General features: G+C 34.1%; 2 protein-coding genes across 3 annotated transcripts in view; one reads left to right on the top strand and one right to left on the bottom strand.

Moving 5' to 3' along the window:
- ABCE1 (ATP-binding cassette, sub-family E (OABP), member 1) overlaps positions 1–8,683 on the bottom strand; it is a 27,576-nt gene extending 18,893 nt beyond the window's left edge. Inside the window, exons 1-3 of the mRNA XM_012642733.1 lie at positions 8,536–8,683; positions 2,155–2,281; positions 1,144–1,229 (exon numbers count right to left, since the gene is read on the bottom strand). Coding sequence (XP_012498187.1) covers positions 1,144–1,229; positions 2,155–2,257 — 189 coding nt within the window. The 5' untranslated portion in view covers positions 2,258–2,281; positions 8,536–8,683. The remainder of the gene's footprint in view (positions 1–1,143; positions 1,230–2,154; positions 2,282–8,535) is intronic.
- A 141-nt stretch (positions 8,684–8,824) lies between these two features.
- Positions 8,825–26,384, top strand: part of ANAPC10 (anaphase promoting complex subunit 10) — a 68,393-nt gene continuing 50,833 nt past the window's right edge. Inside the window, exons 1-4 of one of the 2 annotated variants that reach the window (XM_012642736.1) lie at positions 8,825–8,879; positions 10,599–10,725; positions 14,621–14,711; positions 19,422–19,542. In XM_012642736.1, the coding sequence (XP_012498190.1) occupies positions 10,611–10,725; positions 14,621–14,711; positions 19,422–19,542 (327 nt within the window). In that variant the 5' untranslated portion in view covers positions 8,825–8,879; positions 10,599–10,610. The remainder of the gene's footprint in view (positions 8,880–10,598; positions 10,726–14,620; positions 14,712–19,421; positions 19,543–26,384) is intronic. The other variant, XM_012642737.1, reaches the window with a different exon arrangement.

The raw sequence follows: 26,384 nt of genomic DNA, 5'->3' as shown, positions 1-26,384 counted from the left end.
CTACATTATTCCCTTTTCATCAATGTACACAAAATGCTTATAGGTTGTAAGTGATTTAAGCTTCTTTAAATTTACAAGGCAAAAAATAACCACACTGTTCATATATGAGGTACATCATTAAGTATCTCAGTGTTCAGAACTATATATTACTTCCCCACCCCCAAAAAGATTCATCTCATTGGAATGTTTTCAGCTACTCAAGTATGTGTCCAAAATTTTGGACTCTCATTTTCCTAGAGGAGCAAAGAAAACAGAATAGATGATAACTATAGTATTCAAAACCAGACTCCAAGTACCTATGAATAGACTACACATAGGCAGGCATCTAGTAAGAGATTGTTTCCTCGAAGGATTGTTTCTGGCTTATTTTTTCAAAACAAGGGAAAGTGTTTTCAGTTATTTAGAAAATCTTTCTGGATACTTAGCCAAGGATTCAGAAACCAATGCAAAATATGCATATGATTTATTTGAACAATTAAGAGTGGCATCCATACTCTGATGAAGCTCCTTTTAATAATATCTACAAATAAATATATCCAAATTAAGAACTTCATACACTGTTTCCTAAATTTCTTTTATGAATTAGAGCTGAAAATACCATTAATAAGTCAAAAAGCCTAATCAAACTATTCAATGCAACAAAAACTAATTGAGCTATTTTAAAAATTACATTATCGGGATAACCAGAAGCACAAAGCAGCACTTAAGGATTAGGTTAAATTTAAAAATTCTTGGTTGTACTTCTATTTAAAAAGTGTGAATTTAAAATTAAATACAGAGTTGAAAAAAAATGTTAATATAACAGTCTTTTTTTTTTACATCTGTATTTCCAAAACTTTCTGGTAAAGACATTCTGGAGCATGTCCTGCTCACAAAGGGGTGAAAAAAGAAATTAATTTTCCTTTAAAATGGTTTTACAAAGTTGAGTATAGTAAGAATAACTTTTAAAAAGGGTGGTTTAATTAACTTAAAAAAGCAACAATATCATTGATATTAGAATCCCACTTTACTAAGTTTATATTTTTTTATTCAGTTGTTTTGTATTTGGCCTCTTTAAAAAATACTCTTAACATAGTATTCAGAATTTCAGATTTCATTTTCAGGTTATAAATTTGATCCAATAAATAAAGTATCATTACTTACCTTAATACAAATACCACAACCAATACAAAGAGTTTCAGAAATCCACGCTATTTTGCTCTGGGGTGTAACTTCTATGCATAATTTTCCTAATGAAGGAAAAAATACAATCAAGTCATTTTCCCTGATCTTCTAATTTTCTGGACACTGTTATTTAGGCAATACCAGTTCCAATTTTCCATAAACAAGCAGACTTTCAAAAACAAAGGCCACACAAAGAAATACATTTGAGATAATGTCTTAAATTGCAGCTTTGTGGGGGTATATTTCTGAATTAATTTCTGAACTTATATTTTTATTTTTAAGTTGACTGACCTGAATCTTTAATTCATAAAATATGCTTGGAAATCGTAATGCACATCACAGAAAGGAATGTATACATTAGCTAGATCAGTGAAACTCCAAAAAGGTATGTAATCATCTAATATACAGGTAAATTTAAACAAGGTATTAGGGATATTAATAATGGAATTTCTGAATAGCATGGGAGACAATAACAAACGACATCTAAAATTTCTTTTAAGATTCAATAAGTCTATACCTCACTAGTACATTTAAAGTAATAGTTGTTTAACATAGCCCTTAAAGATTACCGACAATTAGCCAACTCTGAATTGCTGGAAATTTATGTAATTGTCAAAATACAGCAAACCTCAAGAACAGTCATTCTTATTAGGCTATTTATTCTTGTTTTTTAAACATGAGAATACTGTCAATTCTCAAAGTTTCTGGTAGCCCTTTCCCCATTAACCTGAACTCTGGTTTGATTTCACAGTCAATAAATTTTTAAATGTTGATATATTATTCTAATTCTTTTTAAAAAATAGGACCATTTAGTCACAAAGCAATAAAAGAAATTTAGAACACTAGTTTTTTCATCTTCATAGTTTAAAGAAACTAATGGGGAAAACAAAGTATATGCTAAAGCCCATACAGAACTATGAAACCAGTTTATTTCTTTCAAAACCTTCTTTTAAATGATCTTTTTTTTAAATGATCCCCAGAACAACTTACCCATGCGAACCACAGGACAACTCTTTTTGCATTCCTGCCGACATTTCTTAGGCTTACATTTGTCATGGTTGACAATAGCAATTCTCGTTAATTTGTCTGCCATAATTGTAAAGAATATCCAGCTCTTCTATTAAGGAAAAATTAACAAAATTATGGCAAATTCAATGCAATTAGTTAAGAGAAATAATTCATATGCATAAAAGTTAGAGAGGAGGACATAAATAATTATACAGAAATGAAATGATGATCTGGAAGACATAAGAAAATTGAAAAAATAGTAAAATAACCTAGTAAGGTTGTGAAAACCAAATTTTACATATATACCTTAATCAGAAGATGTATGTAAGGAAAGAAAAAAATTACCATTTACGATAGTAACAAAAAAGAAAATACCTAGGAATATACCTAACAAGATATATACAAGAATATACTTTCAGAACAACACTGAATGACATAAAAGACCTGAATAAAATGACATGCTCAATTTTTACAATAAAAAATTGTTGATATCAGACATTTCAATCCTTTTTAATCCTTCAATCCTAATTAAATTTATGTATTTAATTCAATCTCATGGGGAAAAAAATAAACCAGACAAACCAAATCTCAAGTTCTTATGGAAAAAGAAAAGAAGTATCAATTGCCAGGAAAACTGAAACAGAACAAGGAGGATAAGGGAACTTTCACTTGAGACACATTTAAAAAAAATGATATAAGCCCTTAGTAATTGATACTTATATCAGTGTATGAATACAGACCAATAAAATAGAAAAACTAGGAAATGAATATATTCAAGATGTTCGCTGCCCCCCTCCCTCAAACTAAGCATTACTTGATGTCTCAGTCACCCCACTGTAACAATACTGATGGAAATGGCAAATAATTATTAAGGCTGCGACCATGATGTTGATCAATGGGAAAAAGCAAAAACTGCATGTCTCTGGGAACTTGTGATATGGCCAGATGGATTTTATGCTAACAGCAATGAAATTAAAAAGAGACAAAGTATTAACAACTGTATTATATACTGTGCTCATTTTTAAAGCCTTCATAAGTCTTAAGATATACATCAAGTGTAATCACTATATAGCATTAAGATCAAAGCGAATTTTAAAATGTTTTACAATATTAGGCTTAGTGATTTGGACCTTAATTTCTTTACAATGGTGATTAAGGTAAATAATTCCAAAGTATCTTTTTTTTTTTTTTGAGATAGGGTCTCATTCTGTTGCTCAGGGTGGACTGCAACGGCACAATCATAGCACACCGTAATCTCAAACTCCAGGGCTCAGACGTTCCTGCCATCTTGGCCTCCCAAAGTGCTGAGAGAATAGGCATGTGCCACGATGCCTGCCCAAGAGTGTCTTAATATTCCAGTTTATTCTAATATGTAATGAAAGAACCAGAAGCCAAGATTATTCATTTATAAGGATATTCTGTTGACTTTTTCTTACTGTGATCCTCAACTCTGATTTTTTTTTGGACACACTGCCTCCCCTTACAGATCTCTTTAAGTCTTTCTTACACCCATTAATATCATTAGGCTTTAAGGGGGATAAGAGATCTTGCTCCTCAATGCTGTCCCATACTATAATCTTTCCCTCCTCCCTAAAAACAGTCAATTTTACCTCTCACACCATCCAACTGCTTTAGTCATTTACTGACTATCAGATCACTTCCTTTCATTCTGTGAGATTTCAATCATTGGCTAACTTTCACCCTCTTTTATAACTCCTGACATAATTCTTAGTGATTTCAATATGCTCATAGATGATCCCTCTATTAAGAGCCTGTCCTCTCAGTTCATTAACTCCTCTCCTCCAACATCTTGTATTCTACACCACCATACACTACTCATTCCTTTGGTCAAACCCTAGACATTGTCATTACTAATAATTGCAATCTCTCCATAACTTCAATTTCAAATGCCCCATTCTCCAACCACCATTCCTGTCTTTTTAGCTCACCCTCTACATTCAACAGCCCTTTGATTCCCCCCATTCTCCAAACCTACTATCACTATCTCTTGACCCTACATTTCCACTATCCTTAGTAATCTTCATTTTCCTTCTCACCCAGCTAAAATTCCATTGCCAATCATTTACACCCTTATCCACAATCTTGGTTAAATTCAGTCTTCATCTGCACCCATACATACAGCTGAAAACAGAGAAAAAAACCAAAGCCTGTCAACTAGCCTTCCTTTAAATCCATCACCCCAAATGCACCCTTATGCTAACCAGCAATCACACTGTATGTATTAATATTTCCCTAAGTCTATATACACTAGAAGACATTCCCTATGGATAATGTTCAAACAATTCTCTCTCTTGTCTTTAACATCATCAATTATTCTTTCCACTGGCTCATTCCCATCAGCATTCAAGCAATGTATTATCTGAATCCATCATCTCCCACTGCTTTATTTCTCCTTCTTCAAGACTACTGAAAGAATGGCCTATACTCAAGTGTCTCAAATTTCTCTCTACAAATACTCTTTGGAATTGATTCCAAGCTCCAGTGCCCATCATTTCGTCAAAACTTGTCATGCCATTACTGTTCTTCACGTGGCTAAATCGAATGGTTAATTATCAGACCTCAACTGACCTGACCAATCTATTGCATCTGACATAAATTATGACTTTTTCCTTCTAGATAAAAACCCTTTCTTAACTTGGTTCTAGGATACATCAATAATCTGGTTCCTCCTACCTTACCTCCTCCTCCTCACCTACCAGGCTTCTAAATTTTGAGAGTGCTCTAAAAGCAATCGGTCATTTTTTCCATCTACATTCATTCCCCCAAGGTGTTCTATTCTGGTCTTGTGGCTTAAAATTGCACTTATATGTTGCCAATTTCCAAATTTCTATCTCCAGTCAAGACATCTCTCCTGAACCCTAAACTTGTACATCTAACTACCTGCCTACCCAACACCTTCTATAGAAGATCTAGGAGGCATCTCCCTAACTATGCCGCTGAAATCCTCACCAAAATTCACTTTTCTAGCAGTCTTGCCCATTTTTCAAAATGGTAACTCCAGTCTTCCATTTGCTCAGGCCAAAATCCTTGAAGTCCTCTTTCTTTTCCACTGCACAACAGCAAATCCTATTGAATCCAACTTTGAAACACATCCAGAATCAGACCACTTTTCATGACTATGGTCTAAGCCATCATCATCTCTTACCTGCATTACTCTAATAGCTTCCTAAAAGATCTCTTTGCTTTTACCCTTGCCTCCTACTCCAACCGTCAAAAGATCATTCTCAGTACATGATCCAGAGTAATCCTTTTAAAGTATAAGCCAGATAGTGTCACTCCTACTTAAATCCTGCAATGGTTTCACTTCTCAGTATGAGTAAAAGCCAAAGTCCTTAAAATAATCAATGAGGCATTGATCAGCCTCTGCTGACTTTCTGATCTCAACTCCAACTACTCTTTAGCTCTTGTTCATTTGGCTCCAGCTACATTGGCTCCTTGTTGTTCCTAGCACATTGCAGGCATGTTCCTGATTCAGGATCCTGGCATTTTTTCTTCCTTCTGCCTGTAATGCTTCTCCCCCTAGAGTTACACAGCTCACTCCTTCAAATCTTTGCTGTCCATTTCTCAGTGAGCCTTCTCTAGCTATACCACAAAAAAATACTCAACTGCCTTTTTATCCCTCTTTTCTGCTTTTATTTTTCTACTTAGCTCTACTACATGACATACTATATATTTCATATCTACATCTGGTGTATATGTACACATTTATCATACGTGTGTACGTATATATATATGTTCTTTCTATAAACATACACACAAACATTTTTTTCCTTCCCCAAGTAGAATGTACTTTACCACGAGGGCAGGGATTTTTGTTTGTTCATTCCAGTGGCTGAACCAATGTCTAGCACATAGTAGGAATTCAAACATTTCTGAAGGAGAAAATGAATTTAAACAAAATAATTTTCCTATAGGTTATAACAACTTTAGAAATCTTGCAGGTTATCAATATTTTATGGTGACAGTAGTCTACTATATACTGAAAAGAAAATCACCCCAAAAGAGACTAAATATCCATGTAATAAACATAGAGCTGTGCTAAAAAACAGGTTCACTTTACTCCTTTAAAAACTGGTCCAGGTCTTGTAAAAATTAGAGAAGGGAAGAAATTAAATGACTTGCTACAAATTGCTACAAAAAAGCTACCATTCTGGAAATGATGACTTCCTAAGTTTGGAAGATCCTTTAGCAAACTATTAAAATAAAACCGGACACCACCCATTCCAATTTAAATACTGAACGCCTTTCTACAAATTACCCAATGAAAGAGAAAGAGCATAATGAATTCTCCTCCAGCGGATAAACCTTTTATAACAAAATTCCCGAAACTTTATTTCTGTCAAACTACTAAAACATTTCATCTAATTTTTCAAACTATTTTAGAAATTAAGGATCTATCAGAAAGAATTTTTTTTTTTTAAGAGCTGAAGTCTTGCTATGTTGCCCAGGCTAGAGTACAGATGCTATTCATAGGTGTGATCATAGGGCACTACAGCCTCAAAGTCCTGTGCTCAAGTGATCCTCCTGCCTCAGCCTCCTGAGTAGCCTTGACTTCAGGCACAGAATAAAGAATGAAAATATACCAGAAGTGGTTAATAAACTTATTTACATAAAAATAGTGATAAATTATAATGCATTTAAGAAAAATGAATATTGATTCTTTGTAGAATTATTAAGTGTGTAAACACTTTTAATTCAATTTCTATATTAGTTTCAAGAATTAGGGAAAGTGGGTTCCTTACTTTCTTTTACAATATAAAACATAGGCAAAGGAAAGCTCTATGGGGAAGACAGACTCCTAGGAACAAAGATGGATTTGAAGATAGTTCAGATCTGAAAACAAACTATTCAAAATGGGCATTCAAACAATGACACAGTGTCATTCTTCCAGCTGAGAGAAAAAAGGAAGCGAAGCATACATGGAAAGCATTTACATTCTAAAACCAAAATTATTGCAATGCTGTGTAAAACATTTTCAAAGATTTCTGTTAATTAATGATGCTTTGATATTACATGAAATATTCTAACCTATGCTTATTGTAGGCTATTAGTCTCATAAAACACTTATAACAAGATGAGAGTTGTGTACAACTCTGATTTCAAAGAGTCTTAAATTCAAGACATTGAGAAGGAACTCTAACTTAATATTCTTTCTCCCCTTCCCCCAGCAATGATGTTAAATGTCCTTCCTAAAAAAGAAAAAAAAAACAACAAAATTTCTTTTAAATAGGGAAGAACAGTGCTTTTAACTAAAACAAAACAAAACCCAAAAAACCTTTTGGTTCAAATACAGATAACAGCCTTTGGTCACACCGACAAAGCATTATTGTCAGGTGTCAGGTATAAAATAAATATTCTCAGTATATGGGACAAACTACTGCAACATCAATGCTACTGTCCTAAGTGATTAATTAGCAGTCCTATGGAAGAGAAGGTTAAATAAAAAGTTGTTTGGACAGTTATTCCTCACTCTTACCGATTTTACCATCGAGAAAGAGAAAATACATTTATGTAGTTCATGGAATAAGGGAATTCAGCTTTGGCTGTCATTCATTCACAAGAAATACTAAGTGCCTACAACGTTCGAAGCTTTGAAGAGATAATGAGGTATTCTGAGTAAAGACATCACCCTCGATCTCAAGGAGTTTCATTAAGATAACAAGGGAAAAACGGATAAATCACCAAGAGGAAAAAGTTCAGGTGCGATAAAAGCGTACCAAAAAAGCTAAAAAGGCATTCGACTGGGAAATTACTTGGGATAACCCGTCACAGCCGAGCACACGTTGTTCCATGAGAAAAGTAGAGCGCGGTTTGGCCATCATTTCTATAAAGCCCGGGAGAGGACAGGGAATATTCGACTTCATGGCGGCAAGATGCCATGACTCATTCCACAATCACCAAAAGGTGGAAGAAAAGCCACGACTTCCCACGACGAAATACGCACATGTTACAATATAATCACGGGGGGATCCTGGGGGGACCAGGGGGTGCCGTTAAGTTCTGAAGGTGCCTTCCTCTCCGGAAGGTTTCGCTCCAGGGTGGGAGCAGGGTAAAGGGGGAGTGCGTACGATGGCATCTAGGTCCATTCTCGCAGCCCCTGGCGGGGGTGGCGGGCACCAGTGGCCGAAAGCTGGTCTGCTGGAGGGGCAGAACGAGGCGTCCCCAGGCTCTCGGCGTCACCCGCGCTCCGGCGGTTCCAGCTGTCCCACCGAAGCCGGCTGCCACGCGCCGCTGTCTCCGCCACCTGAGGCCTAACCAAAGGCTCTCGGAGAACGTCCCTACAGTCTTTCCAACGGGGAAGATGGCAGCTAACGGCCAAACCCCTCCGGGCTACTCACGTACCTGCAGTAAACGATCCCCTTGCGGAGGGGAGCGCAGAGGCCAAATCAGTTCTTGCCTTCACGTCTCAACCACACAGCGTGCTCTTACGGCCACCGGCCAAAATGGCGGTGCCCAGCCGCCGCCTCGCGCGAGCCATAAGGGCCTAGTGCGCGCGCGCGACAGAGAGCGCGAGGCGGAGCTCTGAAGGTAGGCAGGGCGGGATGACAATGTCTGACGTCATTGTGCTGCGACCCCAATTCTTCGTCGTCTGCGAAGCCGGGCTGGCCTTAGAAGCTTAGTGGGAGTGGCGCGGAACTGCTGGAGGTCTTGAGAACCTGAGTTGCGGCCAGCCGGGTCTGGAATCTGTAAGTGTGTGGGCTTTTCCCCAACGTAAAGAATGGTCCTAGTGTAAGCAGATGCATTCTCCTCCCCAGTCTCATTCTCTTTTTGCGCTCGCCGTCTCCTCAAGGCCGATGGGTCAGGCGTGGAGCCTTCGTCTTTCTATCACGCCAGAGGTGTCAGGCAGTACCAACAGAGTCTGGTCCCGACACTGCTCGCGGTGGCGCGCTCTCTTTGGCCTCAGCTCCCTGTCATCTGTGTGGTCAGTTCTTTAAGGCCAGGAACCCGTTCTTCCCCCAAGCTGCGTGTTTTATCCACTTGGTGGCGTCCATTTCCAAGTCCGGCAATTGAATTCTGCCCCAATGTAGAGATGGGCTTTTTATTTATTTATTTTAGATGACAGGACATTCAATTTGTAATGATGGCTACAGGTTTAATAATCTTGTCCGAGACCTCAGTTAACTTGCAGGCAAGTGGCAAATACTTTAATTTATGACTAAACCTATTCATTTATTAATTCAGGAAGTTACTTATTGAGCATTTACGTCTGCGGCCTTTCCGAAGTTTACGGTCCACTGTCTCTGCCATTATTTAAGAATATCAAGTGCTTATTAGAGAACAACTTGAGATCTAATGGGAGGTGTCAAGGAGATGGTATATACAGAACTATTGGATCTGGTTTTCAATAGCATGTGTAACAATGTTCAGTAGCAGTAAGTGTGCTACCAAAGCAGCTTTACATATTGTTCACTATCCAAGAAGTATTTTTTTCACGTTTGCATATTTATTAACAAAAGATATGAAAGATGAAGTCAACCTTTTTAGAAAAGGCCAGTTATTGACTGCTAAACCTTGAAGCCATTTTTTCTGACTTTATCTTATATGGTAAGAGCACATGTAAATGGAACTTTTGACAGCTAATGGGGAGGTATAGTTGTTCTCTGCATCATTTAATGAATATTTAAAATGAGGACCAGGACTAGGCTTGGTGGCTCACACCTGTAATGCCAGCACTTTGGGAGGCTGAGGCGAAAGGACCACTTGGGGCAAGTATTTCGAGACCAGCCGTGGCAACATAGTGAGAAGCCCGTCTTTACAAAAAATTTTTTAAAAAAATTAGCTCAGCGTTGTGGCATGTGCCTATAGCACCAGATACTGGGGAGGCTGAGGCAGGAAGATGGCTTATGCATGGGACTTGGAGGCTGCAGTGAGTTATGATCATTGCCGCTGTCCTTTAGGGTGACCAAGCGAGACCCTATCAATCAATCTATCAATCAATAACATACCAATATTTATATATTCCTGGAATAAGAGAATTTCAATCTGACTTTTCTAGGGTTAAAAGTCATTTGAATTTTTACTCATAGAAGTATAGAACTGCATAGTGGTATAGAATTAAAAGTCATCAAATCAACTTTTTTGACAGGAGAGGAAATAAAGCCCAAACTTTTCAAAGTCTAGGGTGGTTAAAGGAAGTGCTGAAGCCAAAACTTTGTTCCTGTGCTCTTTTGAGTACCATACTCTACTGCTTTGCACATCTGGTCATAATATGTTTCAGAAACAAAAACTGAATTCCCAAGATTTTTTGATTATAGTGATTGAGTTATATTAACTGCATTTGAGAAATAGATGATTAATATTGGGATATATGAGTGATCCATTTTGCTGTTAAATTTTTACTTTTACCTTTTGTATAAAGATGCTCAGCCTCTGGTGTAATGTGCATATTCTTTTTTTCTGCATAGAATATTTAAAAAATGACCACTCCAAACAAAACACCTCCTGGTGCTGACCCAAAGCAGTTGGAAAGGACTGGAACAGTACGGGAAATTGGGTCACAAGCTGTTTGGTCACTTTCATCTTGCAAACCAGGTAAAACAAAATGCAAAAACCGTCAGGAATAGTTACTTTCAATTTCCTTGTACAGTAATCCCCCCTTATCATGGGTGGTTCCATGATCCCCAGTGGATGCCTGAAATCAAAGATGGTACTGAACCCTATATATACTATGTTTTTTCCTATACATACGTACGTATGATAAAGTTTAATTTATAAATTAAGTGCAATAAGAGATTAACATTAACTAATAATAAAATAGTACAATTATACTGTAATAATAGTTATACAAATGTGATCTCTCTCACTCTCAAAATACCTTATTGTACTACATTCACCCTTCTTGTGATGATGTGAGATATAAAATACCTACCTGATGGGATGAAGTGAGGTGAGTGACGTAGGCGTTGTGACATAGTGTTAGGCTACTATTTACCTTCTGACAGTAGTTCAGAAGGAGGAGGAGCATCTACTTGGGAGTTGATTCTGGATCACCGAGCCATGACGGTGTTGATGGTTGGATATCAGGAGCAGATGATGTCAGTGAGTAACAGGTAGATAGTGTATACAGCATGGATATGCTGGACAAAGGGGTGGATATGCTGGACAAAGAGATGTTTCGTGCCCTGGGTGGGACAGAGTGGGATGGCAAGAAATTTCATCACACTACTTGGAAAAGTATGCAATTTAAAACTTATGAATTGTTTATTTCCGGAATTTTTCACTTAATATTTTCAGATTCAGGTCGACCTGGGGTAACTGAAACTGGGGAAAGTAAAACCACAGAAAACAGAACTGCACATAAGAAGGGACTACTGTACACTGGATTGATTTTAATATTTATATCTTACATTTTATACTAAGTCTTCAAAAACAAGTGTATATTTTACTTACTTTACACTTTCCGTATCAATTCAGACTAGCCATATTTCAAGTGTTTAGTAGCAACATGTGGTGGCTACCATATTGAATAATGCAGATTTAAGAGTCATAGAGTGAGTAATAGCCCCAGTTTTACATTTTAATAGAAAACTATTTTCTTGTCACCACCTTAATTAAGAATATCATCACTTGTAACTTATATTACCACAATGGTGTTCTCTCTCCCTGGGGCTGAACAATCCATCTAAAGATTTTGATCTTATAATTGCTGATCCTATGACTTCCCTACTAAAAATTCTTCAATAGGTTGGCATATTTTTCAAGGTAATTTATACTCCTTAGCTTACTGCACAAGAGTCTGTGTGATCTAGCTTCTTCAAATGTCTCTGGCTTATTGCCTGCTCCACAGCAATGTTTAGCCTTAGCTTCCAAACCTAGTTAACTAAGTACTTCAGAGTTCAATGCAAAAGTCACTTTCTTTGGGAGAACCTCTCTTATATGCTAGTATGTTCAATAAAGGCAGCAAATGCAAATTTAAGATACAAATCTCAGCCTGGGGAGGATATATTTGGATTACATGGAACAGACAGAGGGTTAATATCTATAATAGTAAAAAGAGTTATAAATCAATTAAAAGACTAAAATCTATTGAACATGTAGGAAGGTATGAAATTTTATATGAAAAGAAATGTAAATGGTTAACAAAACTGTGAAATAGAATTTTTACCTGTTAGGTTAATAAATCAATCTAAAAGATCGATTGCATTTTAGCATGAGTGCAGAGTAGTGTTGTCCAACTGAACTATAATGCAAACCACATTTACAATTTAAAATGATCTGGCAACCACATTAAAAAGGTAAAAAGAAACAGGTACAATTAATTATTAAATATATATTTAAATTTTTTCATATGAAGTCTTCAAAATCTAGCATAAAACAAATCAGCAAGAAAAAAACTAACAATGCCATTAAAAAGTGGGCAAGTGACATAAACAGAAGTTTTTCGAAAGATAGACAAATGGCTAACAAACATATGAAAAAATGCTCAACCTCACTAATCATCAAGGAAATGTAAATTAAAGCCACAATGAGGTATCACTTTACTCATGTTAGAATGGCTTTTATTAAAAAGCCCAAAAACGATAGATGCTGGCACACATGCAGAGAGAAAGGAATGCTCAGACACTGTTGGTGGGACTACAAATTAGTATAACCCCTATGGAAAACAGTGTGGAGATTTCTCAAAGAACTAAAAGTAGACCTACCATTTGATCCAGCAGTCCCACTACTAGGTGTCTACCCAAAGAAAAAGAAATTATTTTGTCAAAAAGACACCTGTAATCGAATGTTTATTGCAGCACAATTTCACAATTGCAAAGAAGCGGAATCAATCCAAGTGTCCATCAGTTCATGAATAGATAAACAAAATGTGGTGTATGTATACCATGCAGTACTACTCATCCATAAAAAAGGACGAATTAATGCCTTTTGCAATAATTTGGAAGGAACTAGAGACCATTATCCTAAGTGAACTATCTCAAGAATGCAAAAACAAACAACACATGTACTGTCTAATAAATTGGAACTAACCGATGGGCACACAAGTGCATAGAGGGAGGTAAAACTCATTAGAAATCAAGCAGCAGGGTTGGGGGAGGAGGGGAGGAGCCAAAATCCATGTAATAGGTACAATGAACACTATTTGGTGATGGGCACATTTATAGCCCTGACTTAAGCCATATATCAAAAACATCTATACCCCCTTAATATTCTGAAATATAAATAAATAAATTATAGAACATCCCAATGTTTACAAGCCATGGAGAGGGGATAGATGTTCTCATATATTATCGGTGAGGAAGCAATTTGGAGGAGAATTTGGCAATATTTGTCAAATTAAAGATTGAAATGATCCAAGATTCTATTCCTAGAAATCCATCCTCCAGAAGTAGTAATATATATTTAAAGGTTATAGACAGGTATTTATTGCAGTGTTGTTTGTAATAGCAAAACACTGGAAACAACCTAACTGTCCTACAGGGGTTTGGGTAGATAATTATGCTATTTTCAGACAGTGGCATACTTTATAACCTTAAAAAGTATAGAAGCTATTTGTATTAATTAAATTATTACGTAAGTTAATAAATATCAGATGATTTAATATGTAAAATGCCTAGAATGTGCCTGGCACATAGTAAACGTTATATCAATGTTTGCTATTATTATTGTTAATTTACTGATAGAGAATAATCTTCCAGATATATTAAGTGAAAATAAAAAAATAAAAAAACGAAATGTGGAATTATTTATAGTATGTGTAAAGAGAGGGAAAAATATGTATATGATTGCTTGTATATATATATAATATCTGTGAAAGTGTATGCAATAAATTGATAACATTAATTATATTTGGAGAGGGGAATGAAATGGTAGGGGAATAGTGACTTTTCATCATGTTCTTTTCTGTATCTTCTGAATTTGACCGATAATGAATATATTACTTAGTCAACAAATAAAATGTAAATTTAATCTGTTTCTCTTAACTTTTTTTGAAAAACCTACACTTTACCATTAAATCAGGCTCATTTCTAGAATTAGTATGAATTATTGGGGTTTTAATTGGGAAAAAACAATAGTAGAACATTGAAGTTGTACTATTATCTAGAATGGCTGGAAGATACGGGATTCTGGGTAAATTTAATTTTCATTAATTCGAATTTAAATCAGAAGCACTTGGTATCAAAATGTATATGCCTTTTGAAAATATTTTTAAGTTGTCATTTTTCTTGTCACAGTAAGAATGGCATATTGAACTTACTATTAAATAGAATATTTTTGATGATTTTGCAGAACATGGGGATCATTCTTATTATCAGCTCACAAAAAGTATAAGAAACTGGGTTTCAATACATACATGTAATACTTTAGAATATATCCTAGAAAATGTTTTCTAAAAACATAACAACCAAAGACATGGTCCTAATATAGGCTCTGTATGTGTAGGTCTTTCTTCTTAATGGGAACTTATTGCCACTTTTGGTATTTTTAGGATTTGGAGTGGATCAATTACGAGATGACAATCTAGAAACTTATTGGCAATCAGATGGCTCCCAGCCTCATTTAGTGAACATTCAATTCAGGTAACACATTTTTTGTATTTTTCAACTAGTATAGGTTATAAGTGGATTAAAAAAATCTATTTTATTTACATAAAAATTAAATAAATACAGAAATTACAATGAAATACTTAACTATTTTTAAACTGTAATAAGTTTCAGAGATCATTTTTCTGCTTAATTAGGTAGTTATTAATAGCATCTTAAATTTACTCTGTCTTATCTTTTATGAAGTATTAGTATTAATATTATTTTGCTTGTGGTCTAATACAATACCTTAATATATTGGAATAAGTAAACCTGAAGTGACGATGGTAAGTTCTTTAGCTATAGGATATTTATATAACTTCTCAAATTTGTACTTCTATTTGGAACAAAAATTATTTTAACTTAGAAAAGAACATCTTCATTTTTAAAAATGCTTGCTTTTTTGAAGAAAGGAAAACAGCCAAACGTTTGTCAGCTGCTTTGAATTTATTGGCATAGATGGAAACTAGTTAATGGTTATCTTGCTGCATCTATACTATCTGTTTTAACATTCTGTAGCATTGTATTTTTGGTCCTTTGTTTTTATTGTCCTAGGGCACAAATTAGCAAACTTCATTTGCAAAAGCCAGATAGTAAATATTTTAGACCTTGTGGGCCATGTGGTCTCTGTTGCAGCTACAGTAATCAGTTCTGCCCTTACAAAACAATACATTGTATGGCAGCCATACACAATACATAAATGACTGAATTTAGCCATTGTAATTAAATTTTATCTTATAAAAGCAGAGGGTGGGCAGGATTCGACCCACAGGCCATAGTATGCCAACTCTTATCGTAGTATATTAAATATGTACAGAAAAGAAGTAACAGCAGCTGATTGGTTTTTTTGAGACTTAAGATACCAGATACTTTTCTAAATGCCTTTCCTTTCATCTTATATAACCTTTACAATTATTATTATCCTTATTTTGTAGTCTCAGAAATGGAGACTTAGATAAATTAAATTCCTTTCCCGAGGTCACACAGCAAGGAAGTGGCAGAATTACAGTTGGAACTCAAGTTTTCTGACTCCAGAGCCTGTGCTTTGCTTTGCTATGCTTTGCTTTGCTTTTTTTCTTCTATTCTTTTTTTTTAAAGAGACAGGGTTATGTTGCCTAGACTGGTCTTTAACTCCTAGTGGGCTCAAACAATCCTCTCACCTCAGCCTCCTGAGTAGCTGGGACTACAGGCGGATCTAGAGCCTTTGCTTTTAACTATTGTCCTGTATGACCCAGGGTAAATTGCTTCTTCATGAAAACAAAGGCTATAGCTTCAAAGTTATATGGTGAGTGTCCTAATTTAACTGTATTATATTAGAATAGCAGGGGTTTTTTTTTTTTAGCAGATAAAGCTCTATGCAGAAGGCAAATGTACTGAACAAATAATAATAAAAATTGGTCACATTTGAGCATTATTGTCAGATACTATACGATTTCATCAAGAGTTTAAATTTAAAATTTAATAGTTATAAATATATATCATTTTTTATAATCCTCATAGCAACCTTGCAAGATAGTTTTAGGTTCTTATCATTTTTTCTTATTTTACAGATGATGAAAATTAAGCTTAGAAAGATATAGTATTAATAACTTAGTCGGGTCATATACCATGTAGTTATGGAGCCTGGATTTGATCCCAGCAGGTTTGACTTCAAGGGCTGAGTTTGTAATCAGTTCTCTAAACTGCTTCTCAACAAAAGGTGTAGCTGTTCTTATTAAAACAATAAGAAATTCAAGCCCCTCCCCACTTAACTCAGACTTTGCCTTCATTAGGGAACCCAAAGCTTTGAGGAACACTTTTTTAAACAAGTGTTTTAGAAAAAGGGAAATTCATTAAGAATTTTGAAATAATCTCACACCACAGAAAAGTTGCAAGTACAGTGCAACTTTTTTTTTCTGAATTATTTCAGAGTAAGTTATCAATACGATGTCTCATCCCTCTGGAATACTTTAGTATTTCATTCCTGTAAACAAAGATATTCTTGTATATAACCAAAATATACCCTTAGGAAATTAACATTGGTATATTATTACTGTTTAATTCTACATTATCATTTAGGTTGTATTAGTTGTTCCAATAAAGTCGAATCACAAGTTGAATTTAATAGTCTTTTCTCTATACTCCTTTAATCTGGAACATTTCTTCAGTATCCATCTTGGATGCTAATCCTCCATGTTGACTTCTGATTAACCCCAGTCCTGGGAATGCCTCTAAGATTTCCAGTTTATCTGTTGTTCTTTATGTTAGAACATGTAAATCCTGCCCTTAGATCAATTATCATAAATACATACTTAGCATAAACACTGCCCTTGAACAAATTCCTGCACATTCTCTCTGAAGCACGCATACCCTTTCCCTATAGTATATAAGTCCTGGGTCTTGGGGATAATAGGGCGGAGATCTACCTGTCTGTGGCTGCTCAAGCCCATGCTTCTGTCCATAAGTTCCCCAATAAAACACCCTAAACCAACAGACTGTATTTGTCTGCCTCATTCTTTGGTTCCTCGGCTCCTTCTGCATTTGCGAGTAGCTTTACATATATGGCCCCTTTACAAAACACACCTACATATCACTCTAAGCTGGTTTCAATGACTGTTGAATAGGCTAAGTATAATTAATTAAAAGGAAGGCCGTAGTGGTTAAGATCACATGAGGCACACAGACACACTTTTGAACTCCGACTGTGCCTACCCACTACCTTATTGACCTTAAGCCAATTATTAAGGGGAGTGTTAGTGTTTTTAATCAGTGAAACGGAGCTAATAATATATCCTATATCACAAGGTTGAAGAATAAATGAGATAATCCAATAAAGCATTACTTCTGGGTCAGACACAAAGTATTCACTTGCTATTTGCTGCCATTATTTTTATTATCATAAGCATTATTACTATTTTTCCCTTTCTAACCTCATCCTGGTTATCTTGTAGGTTCCAATGACTAAGTTATCCTGAATTTCATAATTTAGAAATAAAATTATTCTGAACAAAAAACATGATCTCTTAGGTCTACTTTTGTTTAAAAAAAAAATCCTTGAGAGTAATCTTTGTGATCTTTGATCTCTCCGTAGTTAAAAAGACCTTTTACTTCTTGCATGGCTCTTCAAGGAAAAAGGCCTTTAGTATGCCCTTCAAAATTTTCCCTTCTGTCTTTGCTTCCTTTCCTGTCTTTCTCCTTCCTGGCCTAGCAGAAAGAGAAAGATGTCAGTTTGATATCTTTGGCCTCTTTTGAAAACCTGGTAATGGTATTTATTCTGTCAGCAGATCCTGGGTGTTTAGTGTTTTACATCTTGATCTGAAGAAAAGTCCTTAACTTTCCCCATTCCTTTCTGATGAATAGCATCAGCTATAGAAGTCTGGTCCTCTCACTAAGAGCTAAAGATCCCCTGCTGTTTTTATAGGCTGACTTTTGACACAGACTACTTCTGTTTCAAGCAGCTCATTGTTATTAAGTTAGTGCCAGTTTATACTAGAACTTAACTTTTAAAGCATATTTAAATAGACTTTTAAATGGTTTTTTGGCGTCAGTTTTTTAAATTGCCTAGTTTTTTTTTTTCCTGATGGCCAAATAGCATATGCTCATTCTGAAAAATTATCCAGAAAACGTAGATATCTTAAAGAAGAAAATAAAGATCTCTCATAGTTCTACCTCACCAAAATAGTCACTTTTAACATTTTTGTATGATTCCATCTAGGTCTTTTTGTATATATAAATATAGGTTTATATGCCTTTCTAAAATTTTTTGTTTTCTATAAGATGTGACAATTTTAGATAGTTGTGTAGTATTTCATAAAATGGATATCTTATAATTTATTTAACCAATTCCCTATTGCTATGGATATTTAGGTTGCTTATAATTTTTTAGTAATTTAATTACAGGACAATATTTTTCTACATCCATTTTTGAATAATTGTGTTATTATTGTCTTTTAATGCATTCTTAGAAGTTGAATTAGTGGGTCAAAGATTGTGTACTACTAACTGGCTGTGAAAGCACCTTTTTTCTGAACAAATGTAGATATAATCAGTCATTTTAGTATTTTCCAATATGATAAAAATACTATCTCTGTGTGATTTAATTTTAATTTCTTTGATTATTAGAAATTGAGCATCTTTTCATGTTTTTTGGCCACTTGCATTTTTCTGAGGTTAATTTTTGATTTTATTTTCTTTGCTTATTTCCCTAGATTATGTATATTTAAAAAACAAGAGCAAACTTTTAATTCTTACATTAAGTAATAGGTTATGCTTTCTATTTTTTAAAAAGATGTTTTTTTCTTTGCTGGACTCAGTTTCTCACTTAGCTAGTTATTTTCAAGCATTAATATAGGAAATTAATTAACTAGTAAAGAAAGCCAGGCTTGTTTGAATAATTTCTTTGTCTCAGATACAAATGAAGAGGATGGAAATTCTTAATGCATATTAGCTCAATAATGTACCTAATTTGGATTAACTGTACCATCTTTGCTAACATCTGGTTCTTAACTATGTTCTACATAAGAGATGTATATATAAGTAAACTATTATATCTGTATCCGTATTTTTACATGTTTTTCATTTTCATTATTGAAATTAAAGAAAATGAAAATTGTTTATTCAAATACTTGTTTTAGCACACTATGACTTTTAAAATCAGAAGGTAAGAAGCTTTGGAAATAATCTTTCCAGATGATGAAGTGTATGTTGTTTTTACCTTGTTGCTTTTAGAAGAAAAACAACAGTGAAGACATTATGTATTTATGCAGACTATAAATCTGATGAAAGCTATACTCCAAGCAAGATCTCAGTCAGAGTAGGAAATAATTTTCACAATCTTCAAGAAATTCGGGTATGTCTTTCAAATTTTTAAAAATACATCATCCTTTAAGTCTTGCTCTGTAGAAGATAGACACAGTTGACACTAGATTAGACAGATTAAAATGTTAATATATAAAAGGAAAATTGTTAATATTAGAATATGTTTCTGTATAATATTTTTTATTTTCTTTTGAATTCTAATTGTCTTCATTGTTTTCGCAATATTTTATCATGGAAATTTTCAGACATAACAGAAAAGGAATATACTCACCTAGATTCTTCAGTTCTTAATTTTTTGCTATATTTGCTCTATTACAATCTGGCCATCTAATTTTTTTGTGCATTTTAAAATAAGTTGCAAGTATCTGTACATTTCATCCCAAATACTTCAGCATAATATATTAGTAGAGTTATCAATATTTACTTAATGCTCTTTTTTAAAAATTTATAATTTTCTTTTCTTTCTTTCTCTTTCTTCCTTTCTTCCTTTATTTCCTTTCTTTCCTTCCTTTTGTTTCTTTTTTTCTTTCTTATTAGAGATGGGCTCTTGCTATATTGCCCAGGCTGGTCTCAAACTCCTGGCCCCAAGTGATCCTTCTACCTCAGCCTTCCTAGTAGCTAGGATTATAGGCATGAGCTATTGCACCCAGCAATGTTCATTTTTAAGATAAAATTTATGAACAATTTTGTACAAATCTTAAGTATTGTATGTTATTTGGTGAGTTTTGACAAAGGCATACATTTGTATAAGCCCAACTCCTACTAAGATATAGAACATATGTCTGTCACCCCAGAAAATTCCCATATATCTGTTCCTAGTCAGTCTTGATCTCTACCCTACCCTCTGTGGTAACTATTGTTCTGATTTTTATTTATTTATTTATTTTATCATGTATCAGTTTTGTCTGTTCTACCATGTCATATAAATAGAATCATACAGGATGTAACTTTTATGTAAGGCTTCTTTCACTCAGCCTGGTTTTTTTGGGATTCACCCATGTTGCATGCATCAACATTTCATTCTTTTTTATTACTGAGTTGTATTCCATTGTTTGAATAGGCTACAGTTTATTTATCATGTATGTAACTTTTTGAAGCTATTGGGACCGTACTTTTGTGACTTGAATTTTACTAGCCTCCAAATATTTACATTTCAGAGATGTTTTCAATGACTTTGAACTGTATAATTGTGTGTATAATTAGCATTTTTTTTTTTATTTTAGAAAATCATTGAACCTAAATAATCATTAAAATCTGGTGGCTTTCAGAATTTGGGAAGCATTTGTAGTCTTGGAAAGACCTCCATTTAATTTGTGACCTGGACTCTTATTTGTCTTAGTGTTTATATTAAAACCAGGTCTCTACATTTATATTTCTTATCTAAGTAAATAATAAACTACTTAATAAAAAATCACATGTACTTTCATCGTTTTCTCATTAAATATAGTGTTGTTCTCTTGTATAATTTGCCTATATATTGACAAATAAGAATAGGTAAGGACATTGTACACAGGTATTTTTGTTATTTTGTCCTTCTTTTAGATATTTGTCACTTTAAAAATAATTATTCTTAAAGTGACAAAGATTGTATTTTTCACATACAGCATGATGTTTTGAAATCTGCGTACATTGTGGAATGGCTAAATCAAGCTAATTAACATATGCATTCCCTCACATACAACTTTTATGTTGTGAGAGCACTCCAAATCCATTCTCTTAGCGATCTGAAGAATATAATACATTGTTATTAATATAATCACTATGTTCAATAGATCTCTTGAACTTATTGCTCTTATCTAACTGAAATTTTGTATCCTTTGGCCAAAATCTCACCAATCTCTCCCCTTGCCACAGCCCCTAGAAATCATTATTTTATTCCTTCTTCTGTGAGTCAACTTTTTTAGATTCCATATATTCGTAAGATCATGTGGTATTTGTCTGTGCCTGGCTTATTTCATTTAACATAATGTCCTCCAGGTTCATCCATGTTGTTGCAAATGACAGGATTTCCTCTTTTTAAGACTAAATAATGTTCCATTGTGTATATATACCACATTTTTATTATCCATTCATTCATTGGTGGGCACTTAGGTTGATCTTCATATCCTGGCTATTGTGAATAATGCTACAATGAACATGAGAATACAGATAGCTCTTTGATGTACTGATGTCATTTCCTTTAGATATGTACCCAGTAGTGAGATTGCTGGATCATACAGTAGTTCTATTTTTAATTTTTCGAGGACCCTTCATACTGTTTTCCATAATGGTTGTACTAATTTATATTCCTACCAGTAGTGTGCAAAGGATTCCCTTTCTTCACATTCTCACCAACACTTGTCTTTTGCCTTTTTGATAATAATCCTTATAACAAGTGTGAAGTGATATCACTGTGGTTCTATTATAGTTTGCATTTCCCTGATAATTAGTGATATTGAACAGTTTTTAATATACCTGTTGACCATTTATGTGTTTTCTTTTGAGAAATGTCTATTCAAGTCCTTTGCCCATTGTAAAATCAGATTATTTGTGTTTTTGCTCTTGAGTTGTATTACTTCCTTATATATTTTGGATATTAACCCCTTATCATATGCATGGTTTGCACATATTTTCAGTCATTCTGTAGGTTCTTTCTTCACTCTTTTGATTTTTTCCTTTGCTGTGCAGAAGCTTTTTAGTTTGTTATAGCCCCACTTGTTTATTTTTACTTTTATTGCTTGTGCTTTTGGGGTCATATCCAAAAAATCATTGCCCAGACCAATGTCAAGAAGCTTTTCTCCTACGTTTTCTTCTAGCGGTTTTACAGTCTAAGGTCTGACGTTTAAGTCTCTAATCTACTTAGAGTTGATTTTTGTATATGATGTGAGATTAATTTTCATTCTCTGCTTGTGAATATCCAATTTTCTCTTCACAATTTATTGAAGAGACTGTCCTTTCCCCATTGTCTATTCTTGGCACCTTTCTTGAAAATCAATTGACCATAAATGTGTGGATTTATTTCTGGGCTTTCTATTCAGTTTCATTGGTCTATGTCTGTTTTTATGACAGTACCATGCTGTTTTGATTACTACAGCTTTGTAGTACAGTATATTTTAAAGTCAGGTAATGTAATGTCACTAGCTTTGTTCATTTTACTCAAGATTACTTTCATTGTTTGGGATCTTTTGTGGTTCCATATGACTTTTAGGGTATTTTTTTTTTTTAATTTCTGTGAAAAATGTCATTGGAATTTTGGTAGGGATTGCATTGAATCTGTAGTTCACTCTGAGTAGTATGGACATTTTAATAACATTCTACCTTATAGACAGATATTTTTCTATTTGTGTCTTCTTCAATTTCTTTCATCAATGTTTTATAGTTTTCATTGTACAGCATACAGGTAACCTCCTTGGTTAAATTTATTACTAAGAATTTTTTGTAGCTATTATAAATGGAATTGTTTTCCTGATTTTTTTTTTCAGATACTTTGTTGTTAGTATATAGAAATGCTATACAGTCTCACTCTATTGCCCTGAGTAGAGTGCCATGGCATCAGCCTAGCTCACAGCAACCTCAAACTCCTGGACTCAAGTGATCCTCCTGCTTCAGCCTCCTGAGTAGCTGGGACTACAGGTGCACACTACGATGCCCGGTTAATTTTTCTATTTTTAGTAGAGACGGGATGTCGCTCTTGCTCAGGCTGATCTCGAATTTCTGAGCTCAAGCAATATTCTTGCCTTGGCCACCCAGAGCGCTAGGATTATATGTATGAGCCGCTGTGCCCAGCCATTATTGATTTTTTTATGTTAATTTTGTATCCTGCAACTTTACTGAATTTATTTATTAGTTCTAACAGCTTTTCGGTGACATCTTTGGGATTTTCTCTATATAAGATCATGTTATCTGCAAACAGGGTCAATTTAACTTTATTCCTTTCCAATTTGAATGCCCTTTATTTCTTTCTCTTGCATAATTATTCTGGCTAGGATTTCCAATACTATGTTGAATAGAAGTGGCAAGAGTGGCATCCTTGTCTTATTCTTGATATTAGAGGAAAAGCTTTCAACTTGTCACCGTTGAGTATGATGTTAGCTATGGGTTTGTCATATATGGCCTACACTATATTGAGGTACATTTATTCTATACCTAATTTGTAGAGAGTTTTTATCATGAAAGGAAATGGATTTTGTCAAATGCTTTTTCTGCATCTACTGAGATGATCATATGGCTTTTGTCCTTTATTCTATTAATGTGGTTTATCATGTTTATTGATTTGCACATTCTGAACCCTTCTTGCATCCCTAGGATAAATTCTACTTGATTATGGTGAATAATCCCTTTAATGTGCTGTTGAATGTAATTTGTATTTTGCTAAGGATTTTTGCATCTATGTTCGTCAGGAATATTGGCCTGTAATTTTCTTTTCTTGTAGTATCCTTGTTTGGCTTTGGTATAAGGGTAATGCCTTCCTCTTAAGTTGTGTTTGGAAGTATTTCTTCTTCAGTTTTTGGGAATAGTTTGAGAAGGATTGGTATTAGTTCTTCTTTAAATATTTGGTAGAATTCACCAGTAAAGCCATCAGGTCCTGGGCTTCTCTGTGAATGGAAACTTTTTATTACTGATTCACTCTCCTTAGTCTTTATTGGTTGGTTTAGGTTTTACATTTCTTTATGATTCAGTCTTGGTAGGTTGTATGTGTCTAGGAATTTATCCATTTCTTCTAGGATATCTAATTTATTATTGTATAATTGTTTGTAATAGTCTCTTATGATCCTTCATATTTCTGTGGTATCAGTTGTAATGTTTCCTCTTTCATTTCTGATTTTATTCAAGTCTTCTCTCTTTTCTTAGTCTTCCTAAAAATGTGACAATTTTGTTTATCATTTCAAAAAAATAACTCTTAGTTTCAGTTATCTTTTCTATTTTTCTAGTTTCTATTTCATTTCTGCTCTGATCTTTATTAATACCTTCCTTCCTTTATTACTGCTGACTTTGGGCCTAGTTTATTCTTCTTTTTCTGGTTCCTTGAAATGTATCATGAGGTTGTTTATTTGAGATCTTTCTTCTTTTTTGATGTAGGTGCTTGTTATTATACACTTCCCTCTTGCATCTTCGAATGCACCCCATAAATTTTGGGATGTTGTGTTTCCATTTATGTTTGTCTCAAGATATTTTTAAATTTCCTTTTTAATTTCTTGTTCATTTTTAATTAGTTGTTCAGGAGCATGGTTATGCATGTATTTGTGAATTTTCTGAAATTTTTTGTTATTGATTTCTAGTTTTATACTATTTTGGTCAGAAAAGATATTTGATATGATTTATATCTTCTTAAATTTGTTAAGACTTGTTTTGTGACTTAACGTATTTTTTTTTCTGGAGAATGTTCTGTGTGTGCTTAAGAAGAATGTGTGTTCCGCTGCTGTTGTGTGGATTGTTCTGTATATGTCTGTTTGGTCCATTTAGTAAAGTATAGTTTAAGTCTGATATTTCCTTACTGATTTTCTTTCTCAATGATCTGTCCATTGCTGATGTATTGTATTAAAGTTCCCTCCTATTATTTTTATTTCAATAGATTTATGGGGTACAATTTGAATTCCATTACATGTATATATTATATAGTGGTGAAGTCTGAGCTTTTAGTGTACCCATCACCCAAACAGTATACATTGTACCCAATAGGTAATTTTTCATCCCTTCCCTCCTTCCCCCTACTATTATTGTATTGCAGTCTGTGTCTCCTTTCAGTTCATTTAATATTTAATTTAAGCATTTAGGTACTTCGATGTTGGATGTATATATATTTACAATTATTATACCCTCTTGATGAATTGACCCCTTTATCATTATATAATGACCTTCTTTGTTTTTTTTTTTTAGTTTCTGACCTAATGTCTATTTTATCAGATATAAATATAGCTACCCCTACTTTCCTTTGGTTTCCATTTGTATGGAATATCTTTTTCTATTCCTTCACTTTCAGTCTGTGTGTGTTCTTGAAGGTGAAGGGGGTCTTTTGTGGGCAGCATACAGTTGGGTGTTGTTTATCCATTCAACCTCTCTGTATCCTTTGATGGGAAAATTTAATTCATTTACATTCAAAATAAAGACTACTGCCATTTTGTTAATTATTTTCTGATTTGTTTTATAGACCTTTGTTCCTTTCTTTCTCTCGCTATCTTACTTTGTGATTAGGCGATTTTCTCTAAATGTATGTGATTCCTTACTTTTTTATCTTTTGTGTATCTTCTGTAGGTTTTTGCTTTGTGTTTAGCAAGAGCCTTACATAAAAAATCTTATAATTAGAATAGGCTAATAACTCTACAGTTTTATCCTATACCCCCCATTTTATGTTTTTAATGTCACAATTTATATTTTTTATATATAATCATGTGTCACTTAATGAAGGGGATACATTTTGAGAAATCCATTGTAGGATTTTGTCACTGTGTGAACATCACAGAGCATACTTACATTAACCTAGTATAGTCTGTTACGTACCTAGCTATGTGAGATAGTCCATTGCTCTTAGGCTACAAAACTGTAAAGCATGTTACTGTACTGAATACAGTACAGTAATTGTAACATAATGGTAAGTATTTTTATATCTAAACATACAAAATGTACAGTAAAAATAGGGTATGAAAGATAAGAAATGATACACCTATATATGGCACTTACCATGAATAGAGCTTGCAGGACTGGAAGTTGCTCTGGATGAGTCAGTGAGTGAGTTGTGAGTAAATGTGAAGATCTAGAACATTACTGTACACTACTATTGACTTTATAAACACTGTACACTTAGGCTACAATAAATTTATAAATTTACTTTATAACGTTTATAATTTTTTAAAACTTTTTGACTCTTTTGTAATAACACTTAGCTTAAAACACAAA

The sequence above is a fragment of the Propithecus coquereli genome, unplaced genomic scaffold (genome assembly GCF_000956105.1).
Source record: "Propithecus coquereli isolate 6110/MARCELLA unplaced genomic scaffold, Pcoq_1.0 Scaffold185, whole genome shotgun sequence".
NCBI lineage: Eukaryota > Metazoa > Chordata > Mammalia > Primates > Indriidae > Propithecus > Propithecus coquereli.
This window is presented reverse-complemented; position numbering and strand designations above follow the sequence as displayed.